Source organism: Camarhynchus parvulus, chromosome 2 (genome assembly GCF_901933205.1).
Source record: "Camarhynchus parvulus chromosome 2, STF_HiC, whole genome shotgun sequence".
NCBI lineage: Eukaryota > Metazoa > Chordata > Aves > Passeriformes > Thraupidae > Camarhynchus > Camarhynchus parvulus.
The window spans coordinates 39,168,325-39,184,890 of record NC_044572.1 but is presented as its reverse complement, the minus strand read 5'-3'; the positions used below and the strand labels follow the sequence as shown (position 1 = coordinate 39,184,890).

General features: G+C 42.5%; 2 protein-coding genes across 12 annotated transcripts in view; one reads left to right on the top strand and one right to left on the bottom strand.

Annotated features, from left to right (window-relative positions):
• TOP2B (DNA topoisomerase II beta) overlaps window positions 1-1,404 on the top strand; it is a 61,792-nt gene extending 60,388 nt beyond the window's left edge. For 3 of the 4 annotated variants that reach the window (XM_030943209.1, XM_030943208.1, XM_030943205.1), the window contains 2 exons: window positions 611-708; window positions 917-1,402. In XM_030943209.1, coding sequence (XP_030799069.1) covers window positions 611-708; window positions 917-1,078 — 260 coding nt within the window. In that variant the 3' untranslated portion in view covers window positions 1,079-1,402. Of the gene's footprint in view, window positions 1-610; window positions 709-916 lie in introns of all 4 variants that reach the window. The other variant, XM_030943207.1, reaches the window with a different exon arrangement.
• Window positions 1,405-2,428: 1,024 nt separating this feature from the next.
• RARB (retinoic acid receptor beta) overlaps window positions 2,429-16,566 on the bottom strand; it is a 318,469-nt gene continuing 304,331 nt past the window's right edge. For all 8 annotated transcript variants that reach the window (XM_030943210.1, XM_030943212.1, XM_030943211.1 and 5 more), the window contains 4 exons: window positions 14,941-15,117; window positions 7,413-7,617; window positions 5,938-6,096; window positions 2,429-2,873 (listed from right to left, as the gene is read on the bottom strand). In XM_030943210.1, the coding sequence (XP_030799070.1) occupies window positions 2,677-2,873; window positions 5,938-6,096; window positions 7,413-7,617; window positions 14,941-15,117 (738 nt within the window). In that variant the 3' untranslated portion in view covers window positions 2,429-2,676. The remainder of the gene's footprint in view (window positions 2,874-5,937; window positions 6,097-7,412; window positions 7,618-14,940; window positions 15,118-16,566) is intronic.

Here is a 16,566-nt window from a genome sequence, read left to right as displayed (position 1 = left end):
CATTTAATAGCTGCACCCCACACACAATCTTCAATTCTACTGGATACTGCTCATTTTCTTTGAGCTCAACTCCTTCCAAGCCAGTAAAAGTCTGGTAGCAATTGTAGTAAGTAGCACTTTCTGGGTTTTTAAGCCCATTTTTTGGTATCCCAGTTCTCTGAGTCCTCACAACACAGCACAGCAAGCAGTGTAATTGGAGGAGTCTGTAAAGGATGTGCCAGTGTTGATGGTTGAGGTTAAAAGTAAATTTACTAAATATTAATGGGGAATTAATGCTGTGTAATCAGTGCAGAAGGTGACCAAGGACTTGTAGTTCTACTTCAGTGTAGAAGTTACCTGATCTCATGGATTTTGTCCCTGCCTTGAACTGACTGCTTGAGCTGTCAGGGTGAATGTGACTGTGGAACACGTGGGAAAGATTTAAAACTGAGAAAATAAAAAAATACCTGTACTATGCTGGTGTTGTGAAGAAGCTTGAGTAGTAAACTGGGTTCAAGCTTAACATGTGGACATACTAAAGTAACTTCACTAGGAGGTTTTTCAGTTTGATGAAGTCTGGTATTTATTTTTTTTAAAAAGCAACAAAGTTAACTCATAATCTCTGACCTAGGAAAAGGAAGAGGGGCAAAGAAAAGGAAAGCATCTGGTTCAGAAAATGAAGGTGAATACAACCCTGGAAAGAAAACACCCAAGTCCACACCAAGCAAGGTCAGTTCCATCTCTGCTCTCTTCTCTTTGTAAAAAGAACCTCACAAATTCCTTTATATAAAAGTTAAGTTCTTATAAGTTGCTAATATGGTGTTGGGGGCTGAGGTGTCATTAGCAATTGGATGCTTGAAAGGTTTTTTTCAATTCTGAGTATTAAAATGGAAAATGGACAAAGCATCATAACTGATTTGTCTTTTCTTTTCTAAAGAAATCCAAGAAGGCCACTTTTGACCAGGATTCTGATGTGGAAATCTTCCAGTCAGGCTTTGCATCCGAAACTGCCCCAAAGCCACGGACAGGCCGGGCTAGAAAAGAAGTGAAATATTTTGCAGAGTCTGATGAAGATGATGATTTTGATATGTTTAATTAAGTGCCCAAAGAGCACAAAAATGTTTTCCAACAAGTATCTTGTGTTGTCCTTTTGTCCCCTCTGTTGCAAACTTTTGTACATTTGACTTATTTTATGTGATAATGTAATTGATGGTTTTTATTATTGTGTGTAGGCATTTTAACATTTTGTTCTTACACCTACAGTTTTATGCTCTTTTTTACTCATTGAAATGTCATGTATTTGTCTGACTGGCTTGTAGAGATGTTCTAGACAGCTGTGCTAAAGCACATTTTAATTGTCATGGTTGCAAACAGCAAACCTGCTTTTTGAAATGAAGTTTAAACATTAAAAAATGGAAAACTACCGTGTATGTGTGTGTGTGTAAAATTTGGGCTAGAGGGACTACTTCTACACAATTTTAAAATAAATATATTTTATTCTTTGCCAGGAGACTCCATGGAAAAAGGTAAACAGTATATGAACATAGAAAGCATTGTTAAACAATCTCAATGTACAAACAGAGCCAGTGAAAGTACATCACAGACTTGCTAGAATATATAAAAAAAAAATCCACTAGTGCTTTAAATGAAACCTAAGAAACTGACACTTTAAATCTGTTAACCATTCTACCACAGTTTTCACTCTGCTTCATGGTGATTTAACAAGGCCAAGAAGGCAGATTCTCTCCTTGTGTTTCTGGGAGTCCTAGCTGTACTTCCTTAGCACCTGGAAGGCTGGAAAGCCCAGCTGATTCCTGGCAGTTGATTCTTAAGGAAATACCCTGGACTCAGCGATTCAAAAGCTGTGAGTCTGCTGGTTATCATCCCATGAAGTTTCCCTAATGGCTTGTGAACAAGTAAACAAAAACATGGTAACACTGAAAAGTGTTTCTGCCTTGGAGGCTATAGCATTGCTGTCGAAATGGAGCAGGTAATTGTGGAGCTAGGTCACCAGCCAGCTAAGAAACCACTTCTTTAAACTTTAAAGTGACATTAACAGTGGAACAAATGACATCTGAATAACTGATCTGGCAGTTAATGCTGATACTGATACCTCTTCTGCTGGGGCAGTGATGTTTTGTATACTTTTTACAAGGAAGGAGATGCAAACTGAGGGCAGCAAGGACAAGTTTTCATATTTCAACTAAATCAGACGGTCCTTTCAACTTCCTTCTCTGGATGTGTACAGTAGTCCATGTCCTGTGGTTGGTGTCTTGATCATTTTAGGTATGAGAGACAAAAGGAAAGCACCAAACATCCAGTATGGAGAGTACAGCCATACATTTGTATGTACAAAGTCATCAGAAATGCAACCAGAATTTGAAGACTGAGATCTGTCTTGTCACCATGCAATATTGAGTGTTCAGAGAAGAAAACAGAAGCTTAACTATTTTTTTTGCATGAAATGGCTGATTTAGAGTTTCAAAAGTTTGCATTTTCTAGTTTTAAGAGTTTAAACAGCAAGGAGTATATATCGATACATATGAAAATTTCTTGGTCCTTGTTGAGTTTATCTATATATATATACATATATAGATATATATTAAGTCCAGAAACTAAGCAGCAGTAAAAATGTTTTCTTGCTTTTCATCCCTGTACATAAGGTATTAGGAATGTCTGAAGTAGCTGGAAAATGTCTTATTCCACCATAGGGGATTGACTGACACTGCTGTTATCCACTGAACTAGGTGAGATACTGGGACTGTGTTCTGCAGTATTTCCATTTGAGGTTGGTGTCAGTGGTTCATGTCCTTCAGAGTTCTCCAACATTTCCTGAATAAGAGGTGGCATGGATCCAGGAATTTCCATTTTCAATGTAATGACACGTTCTGCACCTTTAAAAAGAAAACACAAAATCCTTCCCATGAGCACGATTCATACAATTTCCTTTCTGTTAACATTACAGGAGTAATTTCAGGGTGTATTTTGTTAATAGATTTGGTGTCTCCTTCTATACTTCTTGCACACAAAGGTGTGTGAGTGATCTGCTTCATGCAGTTCAAGAGGGAGCTAGGTGAGTACTCCTTAACAAATTAATTCAAATCTATCACATAGCAACTGATATGTCAATACAGGTAAATTGGATGGGGTGCCTATTTTTAAAGAAGGACCTAAAATGGCATTAAATTATACTGACAAATTAAATTAGGCTGTGATCATGTTGATGTCTTTTTAAACTGGAATAACATTTAGTCTTTATACTGTACTGGTTCTGCAAAGAATGACAAAAATTCTGTCTATGTTAAATAGGTGAGGTGAATCCTGCAAGAAAACTGCAGTGATCTAAGTCAAAAATGTTTCCTTCCCACAGAGAAAACTGTGAAATAAGATGCAGAAATTAACAAACAATTACTTTATAAAAGAACACATTCAGGCAAAAAGGTATTTTTGGGGGGAAGCTGCCTTCTGTGTTCTTCAGGCATCCTGTCTTGTGCTAATGAACCCCCAGAGTGTGCAGGAGCCTTGAGTAGTGCTCAGCTCTGCCTTGGCTCAGGCTCTTGGAGCTGGGCTTGTCACAAGGACCAGGCAGAGGGGGCTCTGCAGGTGAGGGCGTGCAGGATTAAACAAAATTACTGCACCAGTCCTGACACCTCAGACTGGGAGCCACAACAACTTGTTTAGGGAGGAGAAAAAGCCCAGCACAAAGTCTCAGTGTGTGGTCAGCAGGCAGGGACACAGCAGCCAAGGCCCTGCTGGACCCTGGGCAGGCAGCACTGAGGGAATTCTGCATCAAGCAATTTATAGCCATAAACCTCAGCATTCCTGTTGCTCAGGATTCCTGATCATCTTAAAATTGGAGTCCAATGGAAAAGGAACCTGTGTTTTATAAACAACAAGAAGAACCAAAAAAAATACAAAGAAAATATTTTGTTGAAAAACCATTCCAAAAGAGTGATGCTTTGGAAATAAATACTCTGCTTCTCCATGCTGCTGCAGTGGACATGCTGGAGAGAGCGCTTCACACTCCAGGCTGGAAGGGAGCATTTAAGTGTTTATGCCTTACATGAGGAGCATCAAAAAAATAATCTACAAAGGCAATGACTGACTTTCCAAGTGGATATGGACTTAAGAGTCTCTTAAATAACTGTAATGGGAAAGATATTAATGCAGAATGATGCTGAGAGGTTCTGCAAAAACCAGCTATTGTCAGAGCTGTGCTGATGAACTCAATTTGGCCATGTTAAACACCTGCTTTCCACTGTTACGTCAGGTGCAGTGAAGTGTTTGTGTGGTCATTCAGTGCAGAGCCAGAGAAATTTTTCAGGTTTATCAAACTTCAACTTAATCAGGGGATAAAAGAACTCAGAAGATGAGAACTCAGAATTGTCTTGCTTCAGTCCCACAAACACTTCACCCTTTGGTTGCAATACCTCTAATGCCAAAGCAGACACTCTCAGTGTTTCAGATTAATGCTTTCTTTGGTGTCTGCTTTCAGGGATCAGGTACCACCCCAAGTCATTATCGTCTAACGTACATCGTTTAAAACGAAACTCAAGACATCCCCAGCCCTCCAGGACATCACCATCCCTTGGTATGATTTAGTTCTACTATGAAACATTAATGATATAATTAGAGTTAAATACTTATGTCAGAATGAAAAGAAGCCTTTCTTGTGAATGGAATATAAGGAGTTGTGTTCTTGAGGAGCGGGAAGGCTCTGGTAAAGAAGGAGGGAAGTGGAAAAGTATGAACAATGGAATAAAAGGGCTCCCCTAAATGCTTTTATAGCTCAATAGTACTCTAAGTTTATTTTGTAGATTCATTTGGATGTTTTACTTGAGGGTAAACTGCAAGCTTTAGATAACCTGGTAAAGTGGTTCCTTTTTAGGATACTTGTGCTTCTATCTCTGGTGTTTCCCTTCCAAGTTACTTATTTTGGTTCTAATCAATCCAATTAAATTGCTCACTTCTTTTTATAAAGATAGCTACAACTTAATCTTTTAACTTGGATTTATATTGTTTGAAGTAGAGCAGTTAAGGTTTAAATTTAGAACAAACATGTTCAGTTGAGTGAATTAACTGCTGGGGGTTTTTCCCCCTGAGTCTTTCCTCAAACCATGTCAAATGAAATCAGTAATCTTCCCAAAAGCACAGATCCAACCTATACAGGTACCTGTACATACAAGCTCGTGTGCCTGCTCATCTATCAGGGGTAGCAAATCTGTTGCTGAGTAAGCAGAGTAAGAAGGTGAAACTGCATCAGGTACCATAAGAATAAGAATTGTTGCACTTTAGACTCTCTTTTTTTCAGACTGGTACATCAGGGAACCTGTTCTGATCAAATGAAAGCATTCAGCTACACCTGTGCTTCAGAGAATGTGTGACAGTGCTTAGACTATGAATTGAACAGGATCAATCCAGCACTTACAAGACTGCATAAAATGATAAAACTGATCTGTGTTTAGGTATGGTTAGTTTGGATTAGAGGGGCTGAATCTCCAAAATGCTGGATCGAATCAGTCCTAAATCTCAAATACATCAGACCACAGTTCAGAGGAATTTTGGTTGCACAAGGGTTTTCTGCAGTCTGTAACCAGACTTTTTTAAAAGCCATTGGTGATACAAAGCACATGTTGATCTGAACCCCTGTTGATCTTTGTAAACATTAACAAAGGTTTTATCTTGTCCTAAAACAACTAACAAAGACTTCATGCTAATGATTTGCTACTACTTGCACCTACAACATCTTTTTCACTGTCAGTTGCATGGAGAATGGAGCATCATGCATGTTTAAAGCAAAACCAATCTCAAGGCAGGAATTATGTAAAGAAGCTGGGAAGAATCAGGTCACAAGGACCTTTCTTATATGTGTTTAGAAAATAACAACCCAGGGGTCTAGGCCAGTTCCTGTGAAAGATAACACTGCCATTCCTGCTGAGTTATTGGGAGAAACTGTACCTTTTGCACTGATGCTACGAAGATCCGTGATTTTCATTAAGATCTTTGGGAACATATGAGGCTTGTTGGGTCGTCTCTTTCGGATATAAATTTTCAGTGCTTCAAGCAAGGGTTCCTGAAGCTTATCCACTTTCATTGGTTCTTCAAGGTCCTGGCGATCTGTAGAAAAGTATCATATCACTCATGTGATTTTAAATATTTATTTTTTTAAATAAACTCCAAATCACAGAATCTCCTCCACGTTCTCAATTAGAACTCCATGAATGTTGTTCTCCACTAAACAATGCATACTCTGTAGTGAGCATTCCATAGGAAGAGGATAAACCACAACTTTCTGAAACGTGGATTCATTTTCTTCCATGGTGACTGGAAAGGCTTGTCATGTGGGGGGTCAAGAATTACCAGTTTGCTCTTGTACCTCCCTCTTCAAGGGGAAAACACCTTGCTGCAAACAATATTTTGGAATTGATTTTATATATGTCAGTGATAGGCAACCCAGGTACTCATAGAGGTTACAGCTATTTTTTGTTACTACTACTACAGAAAAGTGAGTTACCATCAGGAATCAGCAGATGGCAGTGCTGGCTTGAATGACAAGAGATGTGCCACCCTCTGCACCGGGACACACGAGTCACATATCACTGACATCTAGGAGCCCATCAATGCTTTTAATGGGTTAGGGTTAGAGACACATAAAATCGGAATGATTTTGTACTAAAGGGCCACTGCCAACAAAGATTGACTCTTGTGTTTCAAACACTCACTTGTAGCACCCAGTTTGTGTTTCAACAACATGGCCCAGCTAAACAAGATGTGCTTCTGCTGCTAATCCAGATTTTGTCAAGGAGGAGAGAGATCAAGTAATTAAACCACAGAAATTTACAGAGTATTTTGGAAATTATCTGAGAATTCACTTTTTGTATTTTAAGCCTATGATTTTGACAATCACACTTTTGAGTTCCCTTCAGCCCCAGTTTGGAAGTATAACACATTTTTTTGCTAAAGAAGGTTATCACCAATGGCTTCCACGTGACTGAAACCAATGCAGATGCACACAATTATATTTATGAGTAAAAGCTGTGTAATTGGGCATCTTGCTGTAAGAAAGCTCACTCATGCAGGTACCCATACACTGCTTAGCAAAAACACAGCAGGACCCCATCTCCAGAGGTCCCTCCCAACTCCAACCATTCTTTGAGGTATCTCAATGCCCTTTGTCAGGGAAACAATAGGACTGGTTGCTTGACAGAGTGATTTCAGTACTTTTTTTTTCAAATTACCAATAATAAAATCAGTAACTATCACCAGTGGAAAACAAACCTTTAGCATTAAGTGGCTTATATAATATGTATAATATTGTTACAAATATATACATAATATGTTTAAGTAAAGGAAAGAAAAACAAGTAGAACATAAATGAAGACATGATCACGTGTGTCCTTTCGAAATGCATTAGAGTTCATGCAGTACAATACCTCCACAGATGAGGCAGATGGCACTAAGGAGACCTGTTTCTGTATCATCCATTTCCAAAGGCAGGAGCTGGTTGGCAAATGTGAACACGAGATCAGTCAGCGGGCCAAATCCGGCGTTGTGCATCTGAGTTCTGTTTAGGGTAAGGCCATCTGAAAAGGTCATGGTGTCTTGTTCTGGTGTGTATCTTGTGCAAATTCTAAGGATCTGTGGAAAAAACCAGAAAAATGGAATCTGAAGAATTTAATCCATGAGAGGTTTGTTGCATTTTCTCAGTGTGGTGAATGACACACTCCAAGTGGAGCTTTCAGTACTTGGCCACGTCAGAACAATCTGAAAACAAACTCCAGTTTGTGCAGTTCCAGCTGCACAAAAACTCTCAGGTACAACACAAATATACTCTACTGACCATGTGTATTCCTTGTAACACAAACCTAAGGATAGAAATTTCCCCCTTGTTATGAAATAATCAAAACTTTGGAGCAACTCTCAGCACTCAGGTCACCAACACTACAGTGATATCCTCAAAAGCAGTTCTTTCATTAGTCTGCCACCTGCACCTAACTATAAAGTGTGACTGATCTGATGAACTGATGATCTGATCCTGAGAGCATCTCACCTCTTCGAACAAAGGCATATCTCACTGATTTTAGGGATTGCTTTTGCACAGCAGCACTTCCCTGGGTTTTATCTTTGACAAGGACAATGTTGTGGGAATGGAAGCTTGTGGGAGTGAGCGTGGACAGCTGTAAGCTGCTGAAGAGGCAGAATTTTGGGCTGCCTTCCCCTATTCTGCAAGAGCAGACAGGCAAACACTGCTATGGGGACAAAGCCCTCCATCTCCCCAGCAGCTGCAGGTAGGGTTTCCTGCGAGCACTGCTCGCCTTGTCAGCCTGGAGTTCGCCCCCAGCGGAATATCAAACTCTGCACCTCCAAACAGCAGCACACACGATTCCTGGCAGCCTGGCCAGTGGTCTGAGGAGTTGGCCCAGCTTTTCTTCTTTTGCAGTGGTTGTTACTTCTGTGTCCTGTAACACCAAACCTCCCCACCAGCCTGTTGGCTGCCAGCCTTCCTGCAGGCTCTGGCGCTTCCCCCTGCGGAGCCCCAGCGGTGGCAGACCCTGCCTGCCTGGCGCAAAGCCGCTGACAGCGCTGCTCGTTCCTGAGCACGCCCAGGCACTGTTGGCTTTGGCAAGTTCCCTTGTGTGCCGACAGCCACCCAGTGCTGACCTCGGATGAAAGAGCCTTCGAGGGGAGGACGGGATTCACACCTCTAACCGGGCACGGAGGAATGCAAAACACATGAATAAAACACCGAGGATGCTCTACATTTTGTTAGCAAATGCCTCCGGGTAAGGGCAGCGTCCAGAGCGCTGTCACAGCAGCAGGGGTGGCAGCAGGGCCAGCGAGGGAGCGTGTGCGCGAACGCTTCCGCCTCCCAGAGCACACCCAGGATGTGTGCCACCATTTGTGCCACCCTCTGTGGTGGCACAGGATCATTTGTACAGCTGCAATTAATGAACACGGCCGTAAGCACCTAATAAAGAGGCGTCCATCACGTTGACATATTTCTGTTATATATATCAGTGCTTAATGTTTAAAATAATCAAAGGTGGGAGAAGGCTTGTGCTGAAACTAAACTGAACTGAAAGCCTGCCGAAGTCAGGCTGATTAGCTGAGCTAGGACTACAGCTGTGTTTTTTCAGGGCTTGACTGTATTTATTTCCCATCCTACTTGGTTTTAAAGATACAACAAAAAAGATTTACATGAATATAAGAGAGCACTGGGAGAATTTAATTACTCCTACAGCTTCTGAGGCTCTGAGTCAGAGGCCCCAGCACATGGCAGCTGACCAGTCTGGGCTTGGGTCTCCCACTTTCATCTTTGCCTGGCAACACTGCTCCAAATAAACAGAGAGGAGAATGTGGAGAATATGATCTGTAAGACACCTAAAGAGAAGCTTTTATTTCTCTTCCTCAGTTCCTTGGTAAGATACTTAATAGGGTGTATTTCTGCAGGGAGATCTTCAAGTATTTTCTGTCTCAGCAATAATCTTATCTCACATTCTGGGTATACCTTGAAGCAGTGAAACTTTGTATGGTTGGACAGGAATGTTTGACATTGTTGCCTTACCCCCAAATTACAGTATGTTTTTGAAATTACTTAAATCAATGACCAAATAAATACAAGCACATAGCACATTAATTCCTCAGTGACAACAAATTTGCCATAATATATGCCATCTTAAAAGGCTGCTGGTTGCTAGGTTTTATGTAGTAGCCAATGTATTGTTTAGGATCATTAGAAAAAATTAACATTATGAAGCACAGCACCCTGTAAGTAAGAGGCAGCATCTTTACCATATCCAGAACTGCCAGTAACCACTGGCCATGTTCTCCCCTGAAGTTCACATTGAGTTGCTCTTTTAAATCATTAAAAGATTGTATACAGAAAGCAGAAGAAACACGGAGAATACCTGGTGTTCCAGCAAACAAAGATTCCAAAGCTGCATATTTACTGTGGCACCCAAGAGTGGCTCGGTTCACTTCTCTAATGGCATGCAGGAGGAACTGGAGTGCAGCTCTTCCCACCTGAGACCTGCACAGACAGTAGCTGCCTTCCAGTAAGGGTGCATGGCTGAAGAAGATCAGGTATCCAACTTTGGGAGGAACAAGGCTCTGTACTTCTTACCTGGTACTGCTTTTCCCTTAGCTCAGCCAGGCAGGAAGGCAGCCCCTTTGACTCCAGTGCTATTTCAATTGGTAAGCTTTAGCAAGGAGAGTTCCTCCCTCCATAGCCTCAGGACTCCCTTCCCAACAAATTAGCAGAGCAGGATTGGGAGCTTGATTGGGCAGTACTGTGGAGTATTCCCCAGGCTGCCTGCAGCTTCTCCAGCAGCTGCCCAAGCAGGGCTGGCAAATATGGATCCCCCAGATCCTCCCTCAGAGGGCAGGTCTGTCACCAGCTGCCACAGAGATCCCTGCCCAGAGGGACTGGGCTGCCCTGGAGCGATCTTCCCAACAGCCCAGAGGCTGAACACACACCTGCCACCACACACCAGGCTCTGGCTCCCTGTCCTTGTTTCCCAGTGCCACAAGCCCCACTGTGTTTGGGGGTGCAGGACAGGAGCGCTCAGCAAAGAGACCCCCAGGGCTAAAACAGGGGAAGAACTTCCAGGCTGAATCCTCATTGGGAACAAATTTAGGTGAGGTTACTCAGTCTCAAGCCAGCCCCTGTGGGCATGCACAGAAAGAGACCTGCAGGGGCCCTACAAAATTTATAATTAAAACATAAAGTCGGGTAGGATTGAGCTACTTCAGGCTTAGGCAGCAAGTAGGACAGGTTTTTGTTGAGGGCAGCCTTCAGGCCTTTGGATCCCAAGTGCTGCCCCAGCCATCAACTGGGGGAGCCTGCAGCAGCTCCGCTGGGCACTAGCACAGCTGAAGATCAAGTGTGTGTTTTCAGCAGTGCACTTAACTTGACTGCAGCAATCAGCTCTCAGGTTTCCTCTGCATTCCTTTGACATTATCCCACAACACGCTGTTATTAAACTCCAAGACAGATCATTTGAAATGGCGTTTTACTTTTTTTTTTCTTTTTTTTTTTTAATTTCTGTCCTTCATCAGGATCTGTGAAACGCCATGGATATTGCTGATTGTTGCTAAACTGTTCTTGGGCAAATTTCCAGTGTCAAAGTAAAGCTGATTTCAAGCTCATATTCACTGAAGAACATATGGGAAACATCAGCACTTCAAAATAAGAAATCACGATATCTTTCTCCATTTTAAACTGAACTCCCAATGTCCTCAATGTTGTTTAGATTTTGCAACCAAGCCAAGTATTTTAGTTGTCACTCTGCTCTTAAATGCCACTTGCAGCCATAAATACGGTTTTCTCTCATTATTAAAGGGCCTTTTGTTTTAAGGAATATTTATATATTAAAGCATTAGGGATTCTTATGAGCTGGTTATAAAGTGCAAAACAAAAACCCTACCAGAGGCACAAAACCAAAGTCAGCCAGAAAGTTGCATTTATAACATTGCTGCTACCACAGAACTGTTACTCATTTTAAACAGATTAGGCAGGGAAAGCTGGGCCTATTTTGTAAGAAATCCTGTTGTTAGACACTAGCTGCCTCAAGCTGGCTGGGGCAGTTCCTTGAGAGGAGAAATCCGGGCAGGTGACTCTGAAGCAATGATGCCTCGTGGCACTGCCAAACCCCGTCAGCACAGCTTGTTCTGCACACACCAATTCCTGCCTGGCATTAACGCACAGGGCTTGCAACAGAAAACAAAAATTACATCATTAAGGATTAGCATTCAAGGACTTCTCTGGTTTTTATCCATTGGATTTAAGATAGACTGGACTCTGGATTCTTTCCGTATTTGTCTTGCCAGATCTCAGCAAGGCTGGGGATGCTTGGCTGCTGCTGGGCCAGCGTACCAGCAGACAGAAGCACTCACTTTTACAAGGGTTATTGACTGAATTTTAGTAATATTTATCCCTAAAACTTTTGGCACCAGACAAGATATAAATTCCATGACCCTCATTTGGCACCTCAAGCTGCCTTAGGAAGCTTGATGTTTTCTCCCTTCCAGAGTTAGTGTTTGTTTGTACATAAAACAATTCTTTGGCCCAGACCCATTGGAGTTTACTGAGCTCCTGGCACCACTTCCCTTGTCAGCCTGTTTAAGAGGGGCTTAAGCATCCACAGCCACAGGAACCAATTGAGCAGAGACCTTGGCAGGGTCTAATAATGCTTAAGACTCTCCATAGCTGGTGCTGAAGGGCAGGCAGGCAGTGAAGGGGTCCAGCTGGCAGGGAAGCCTGGCCACCCAACCTGGGAGCCCCATGCTGCTCCTCCCACGTGCTGTGGCTCTGGGAACATGTCCAGGGCATGGCAGAGCAGCAGGATCATGAGGGCACACTGCTGAGGCTCATGGCCCTGCTCAGCAGAGCTCACACAGCAGCCACTGGGTGCTCAGTGCAGCAGGAGGGGCAGCAGTGCTCACTCTGCATCTCAAGGCACGACAAAACAAAACACTCATAACTAGGACAACTGGCTTGTTGTGGGGGGGAATATGTGCTATTAAAACTGCTCCAGTACTGATGTTCAGCTTAAATAAAGATAGAGAGCAGCACTGCAATTCCGATTATGTGCAGGTGATGCTGCTTTAATGGATACAGCATTTCACAGGCGGTGCGCACACTACGCATTACTGTGCCATGGTAATTATCCCATTTTCTTTTTAAGCAGCACATAAAATAGTCACATAAAGTTTGTGTAAATGTCACACAGGAAAGTTAGGACTATTAGCTCTGCTGTATCTGTTCCTGGCTTTGGAAAAGCCTCAGCTCCTCCCAGCTGCAGGCTCCTATGGTGCTCACTATGCCCTGCTTGCTTGGATGTGTCACCTTCTCTGGCTTTGTGAAAAATAAAAAACAGAATGAGCAAGTGATGTGGAATGACAGGCCTCAATGAAGTTTATAACTAGAGCTTGAAGGTTGCCAATGGCCAAAAAGTAAAAGTGGTGAATCATATTAAAAAATCAACTTTTCTATCTATTATTTAGTTAAAATAAAGTCACTATTTACCACCTGCTTCATTCTATTTTCTTATCTGGCAATTAGGCTTTTATTTAAACACTTTGATCAAAGTGCCTTTATTGAGGTACTTCAGATAAAACCCCTACCAAAAAGGGTCCCCTCAATTTTTTAGCCAGTGTTGGCAATGGCAGCACTGAATGTAGCTGCTGCAGGGACCCTGTGCACATTCCTAGCGCAAGCTGCCACTGCCCACCCCAACAAAGAGCATCAGGAGCTCACAGATAACAGAATTAGGGTATTTGTTATCCAGCAGCTCTGGAGCCAGGGCACAGCACAAACAAACAAGGTGGGCTGAAGTTTTAGGGGTAAAAGGTTTGAGGGCTGAAGTTCTAGGGATAAAAGGTTTGGATGAGCAGGTTCTTGCCATATCCTGGCTCCTCGCCACCCTTTCTGTATAGTTTCTGTACTAACTATTTGTTATGGGTTACAGCAGCACAGCACAAAGCAGTTCCCATCCCCTGCTGCTGGCAGAACACACTCGAGGCAATGCTGCAGTTTTTTGATCACCATCTGCCTCTGGTGTGAGGGGAAGGTAACAGAATCTGCTCGGGACAGAGCTGGTGATGACAGGCGTGCAATCGGTAACAAATGGCCCTGCCCCACCGAGGGACACTCCCAGCAACAATGAGATGGCTGACTCTGAATGAGTGCCTGGATCAAGGGAACAACAAGAGGTGACTCTCAAGCATGGCAGGGCAACCTCAACCTTCCCTTTTTCTATAGGCCAAAGAATGATACCCCTTCCCCTCTCCTACCCCTCTTCCTCCTTCATCAATGTCCTCTTGATGCGATTCTTCCAAACAGCTTTTGACAAAACAAGAGGAAAAGGTCACAGCAGTTAACGTCCCCCTCAACATGATCCTGTTTGAAGCAATGCACTTTTAGAAATTCCAAGATTAATTACTTCAACTTCAGCTTCCCTAGTTTAAACTCCCGTGTCATGACAAAAAATATATCTACAGTAGCCATCCTACATGATGCTTCTAGACTGGCTGAGCTTGGCTCAATGAGGACCTGAAGGTTTGTGCTCAGAATGAAAGATTTAAAATACGTTTACATTGAGCCTACTCTTTTACTCCAAGTTATTGCTACAACCAGTAATACAAAGCATATTTGCCACTAAAAGCCTGAAGACCTCTAAGGTCTCGATAAAGAAATGCTGAGATCCCAGAGGGCTCCTCTGAAGGTCAGCATGACAGAAACAACCAGAGACAAAGAGAGGGAAGACAGCTTTGCCTTGACATAGTGGCAAGGCAAGGTCTGGAGACAGACTCCCAGCCCACCTGCACAGTTCCCTCCTGCAGGTTGCATGTTTGCCTGTTTAAAATTAAATTACATTTAGCTAAAACCTGCAGTGAGTCCATTACATTGGCCACTTCCGCAGATACCTGCAGCACTGGAGAAAGCAGGGGGATATGAGTGCAAGAGGCTTGTATCTGACAGGCTCCAGGCACACCAGTTTCCCTTCTAAAACCTTAAAAACTCTAATTCTGAAGACTTGTGTCTTATTCCTTAAATTCCCTCATGACCACAGGTACAGCACATTCCTAAACCATTATATAGTGGATTGTTCCTCTAGGTATCCTTTATACATTGGATCATGCAGAGGGAGTAGGAAGGATGAAGGAGGAATGAAGGAGAAACAGGTCTCTCTTCAGTGTTAACAGTTAAATTTTCCGAAGTCACACATGCCACAAGACCAAAATGTGTAAGGACTTATTTTGAGAAGTATGCTCATCCCCCAAAACACACCTCTGTAGGTGTGCTGGAGTCATCTTCCGATTGCACCAGATTACCCAGTAAGTTCAATTTTACAACAGTAAGGTCAGGGCCATATTTCACCCCCCTCTTCCTGTCAGTTGCAGTAAAAAGAAGAATAGAAAACACATTAGCAGGAGAACAATGATGTTAAAAATACATACCAGTATATCCAGGCAGGCTGCTTTCAGTAGAGTTATTTGGTCTGCAATGGTCAAACTTGTAAAGCCTGGCAATCGCTTTGCAAATTCCACTATTTTAATAATGCACTTCGTTGCAAGTTCACTGAATTTGTCCCAAAGCCCAAGGTCCAGTCGAACCCGATGATCTGCGCTGGAGTTCTGGAAAGACAGACAGACGGCACCATAAATTAACAACGTCCCTTTCAGCAATCGCTTTTCAGGGAAGGAAACAAAAACCACGTTTTCCTTCCAGAAGTACTTTCTATTAACATTCCAGGCATTTTCTGCAGCTTGCTGTTGGGATGATGCTGGTTTTAAACTTGGATTAATCGCCTGAAAATTCCTTGGATACTTCTCTGTTACTTATGATTGCAGAGGCCATCTGTATGAGGAATACAAATGAACTTAAACATTTCCAAATGCCACCCTCATTATTCTTCCTTGCCATTATATAATAAGTGCATTGAGAAAGACAATTTACAGTTGTACCCCAGAAAATATAAATGAACAGTGGAACAAGAATATTGGGTCCTCCTCTGGAAAAAGCAGCACAATATTTGGAACATAGTTTCACATACTTACGGTCTTACAAAATTGGTTCTGCTTAATTTCTCTGCTCTGTGGCTCTGCCACAGCTTTCTGAAGCTACAGTCTCCCATGACGTACAGAGTATTTATTTACATAATGCTAAGGAAAATCACATGTGCCTTGATGAATGCTACGTGCCCATTTGATGGTGTAGCCAACATACATCCCCTCTGCTGGAAGTGTAACAAGGACATTCCGGTGGCATCTTTCAGGGAATGTTTATATTCACCTACCTCAAAGTCTCCATCATTTTCTAGAGTGCATAGGAAACTTGTGTTAAATTTGTGATCAAACTCACATTTTTACACATTTGGAACAACCACTTAACCCTTGAAAAAGCTGAACATGTCAGCCAAGAACAGTCTGACTCAAAATCTGCTGTGACCTATCTGATGCCAGCCCACAAACACTGGGTGTCATGAGAAGACCTGGTGAGTCCAATCCACCCAGGACTCCTGTAGAGTGACAAGAAACAGGTAATGACAGAGCTCTGAAATACCTAAATCTCCTCTCCTTCTGCCCTCACATGGGGAGCATTTGATCCAATGCTATTTAGGATGCAGCCAGCGTGATGGTGTCTCCTGTTTCATAAGGCACCAAGTTCAGTGCACTGCAACTGCCTTCAGCATCTGGGGGATCTCCTCTTCACTGCAGGAGGAATTTTACCTATAAAAATATGCTCAGGCTTTGGCTTCCACCCCAGCTGCAGAGGAAGCCCATGTGATCAGCTGCCTCAGTCTCAGCTGGTTGAAGTTAAAATGTTAAATTAACTTTAAAATTAAAGTTAAATGAGCAGAGTCTCAACCTAAAAGTCTAACAGACATGGCAGATTAAATCGCCATCAAAAAGCATTCAAATTACACAGATCACACTTTCTTGGAGGAAACACTTCCAGTGAGCCTGCCACCACCACTGCTGATGGTGAGGACATCCACCTCTTATAAAACCATTGAAGCCATTATCTTGTCAGCTTTCTTTGGTTCACGGGAAGGACACAGGGCTGGAAGAGGTTGGTGAGGA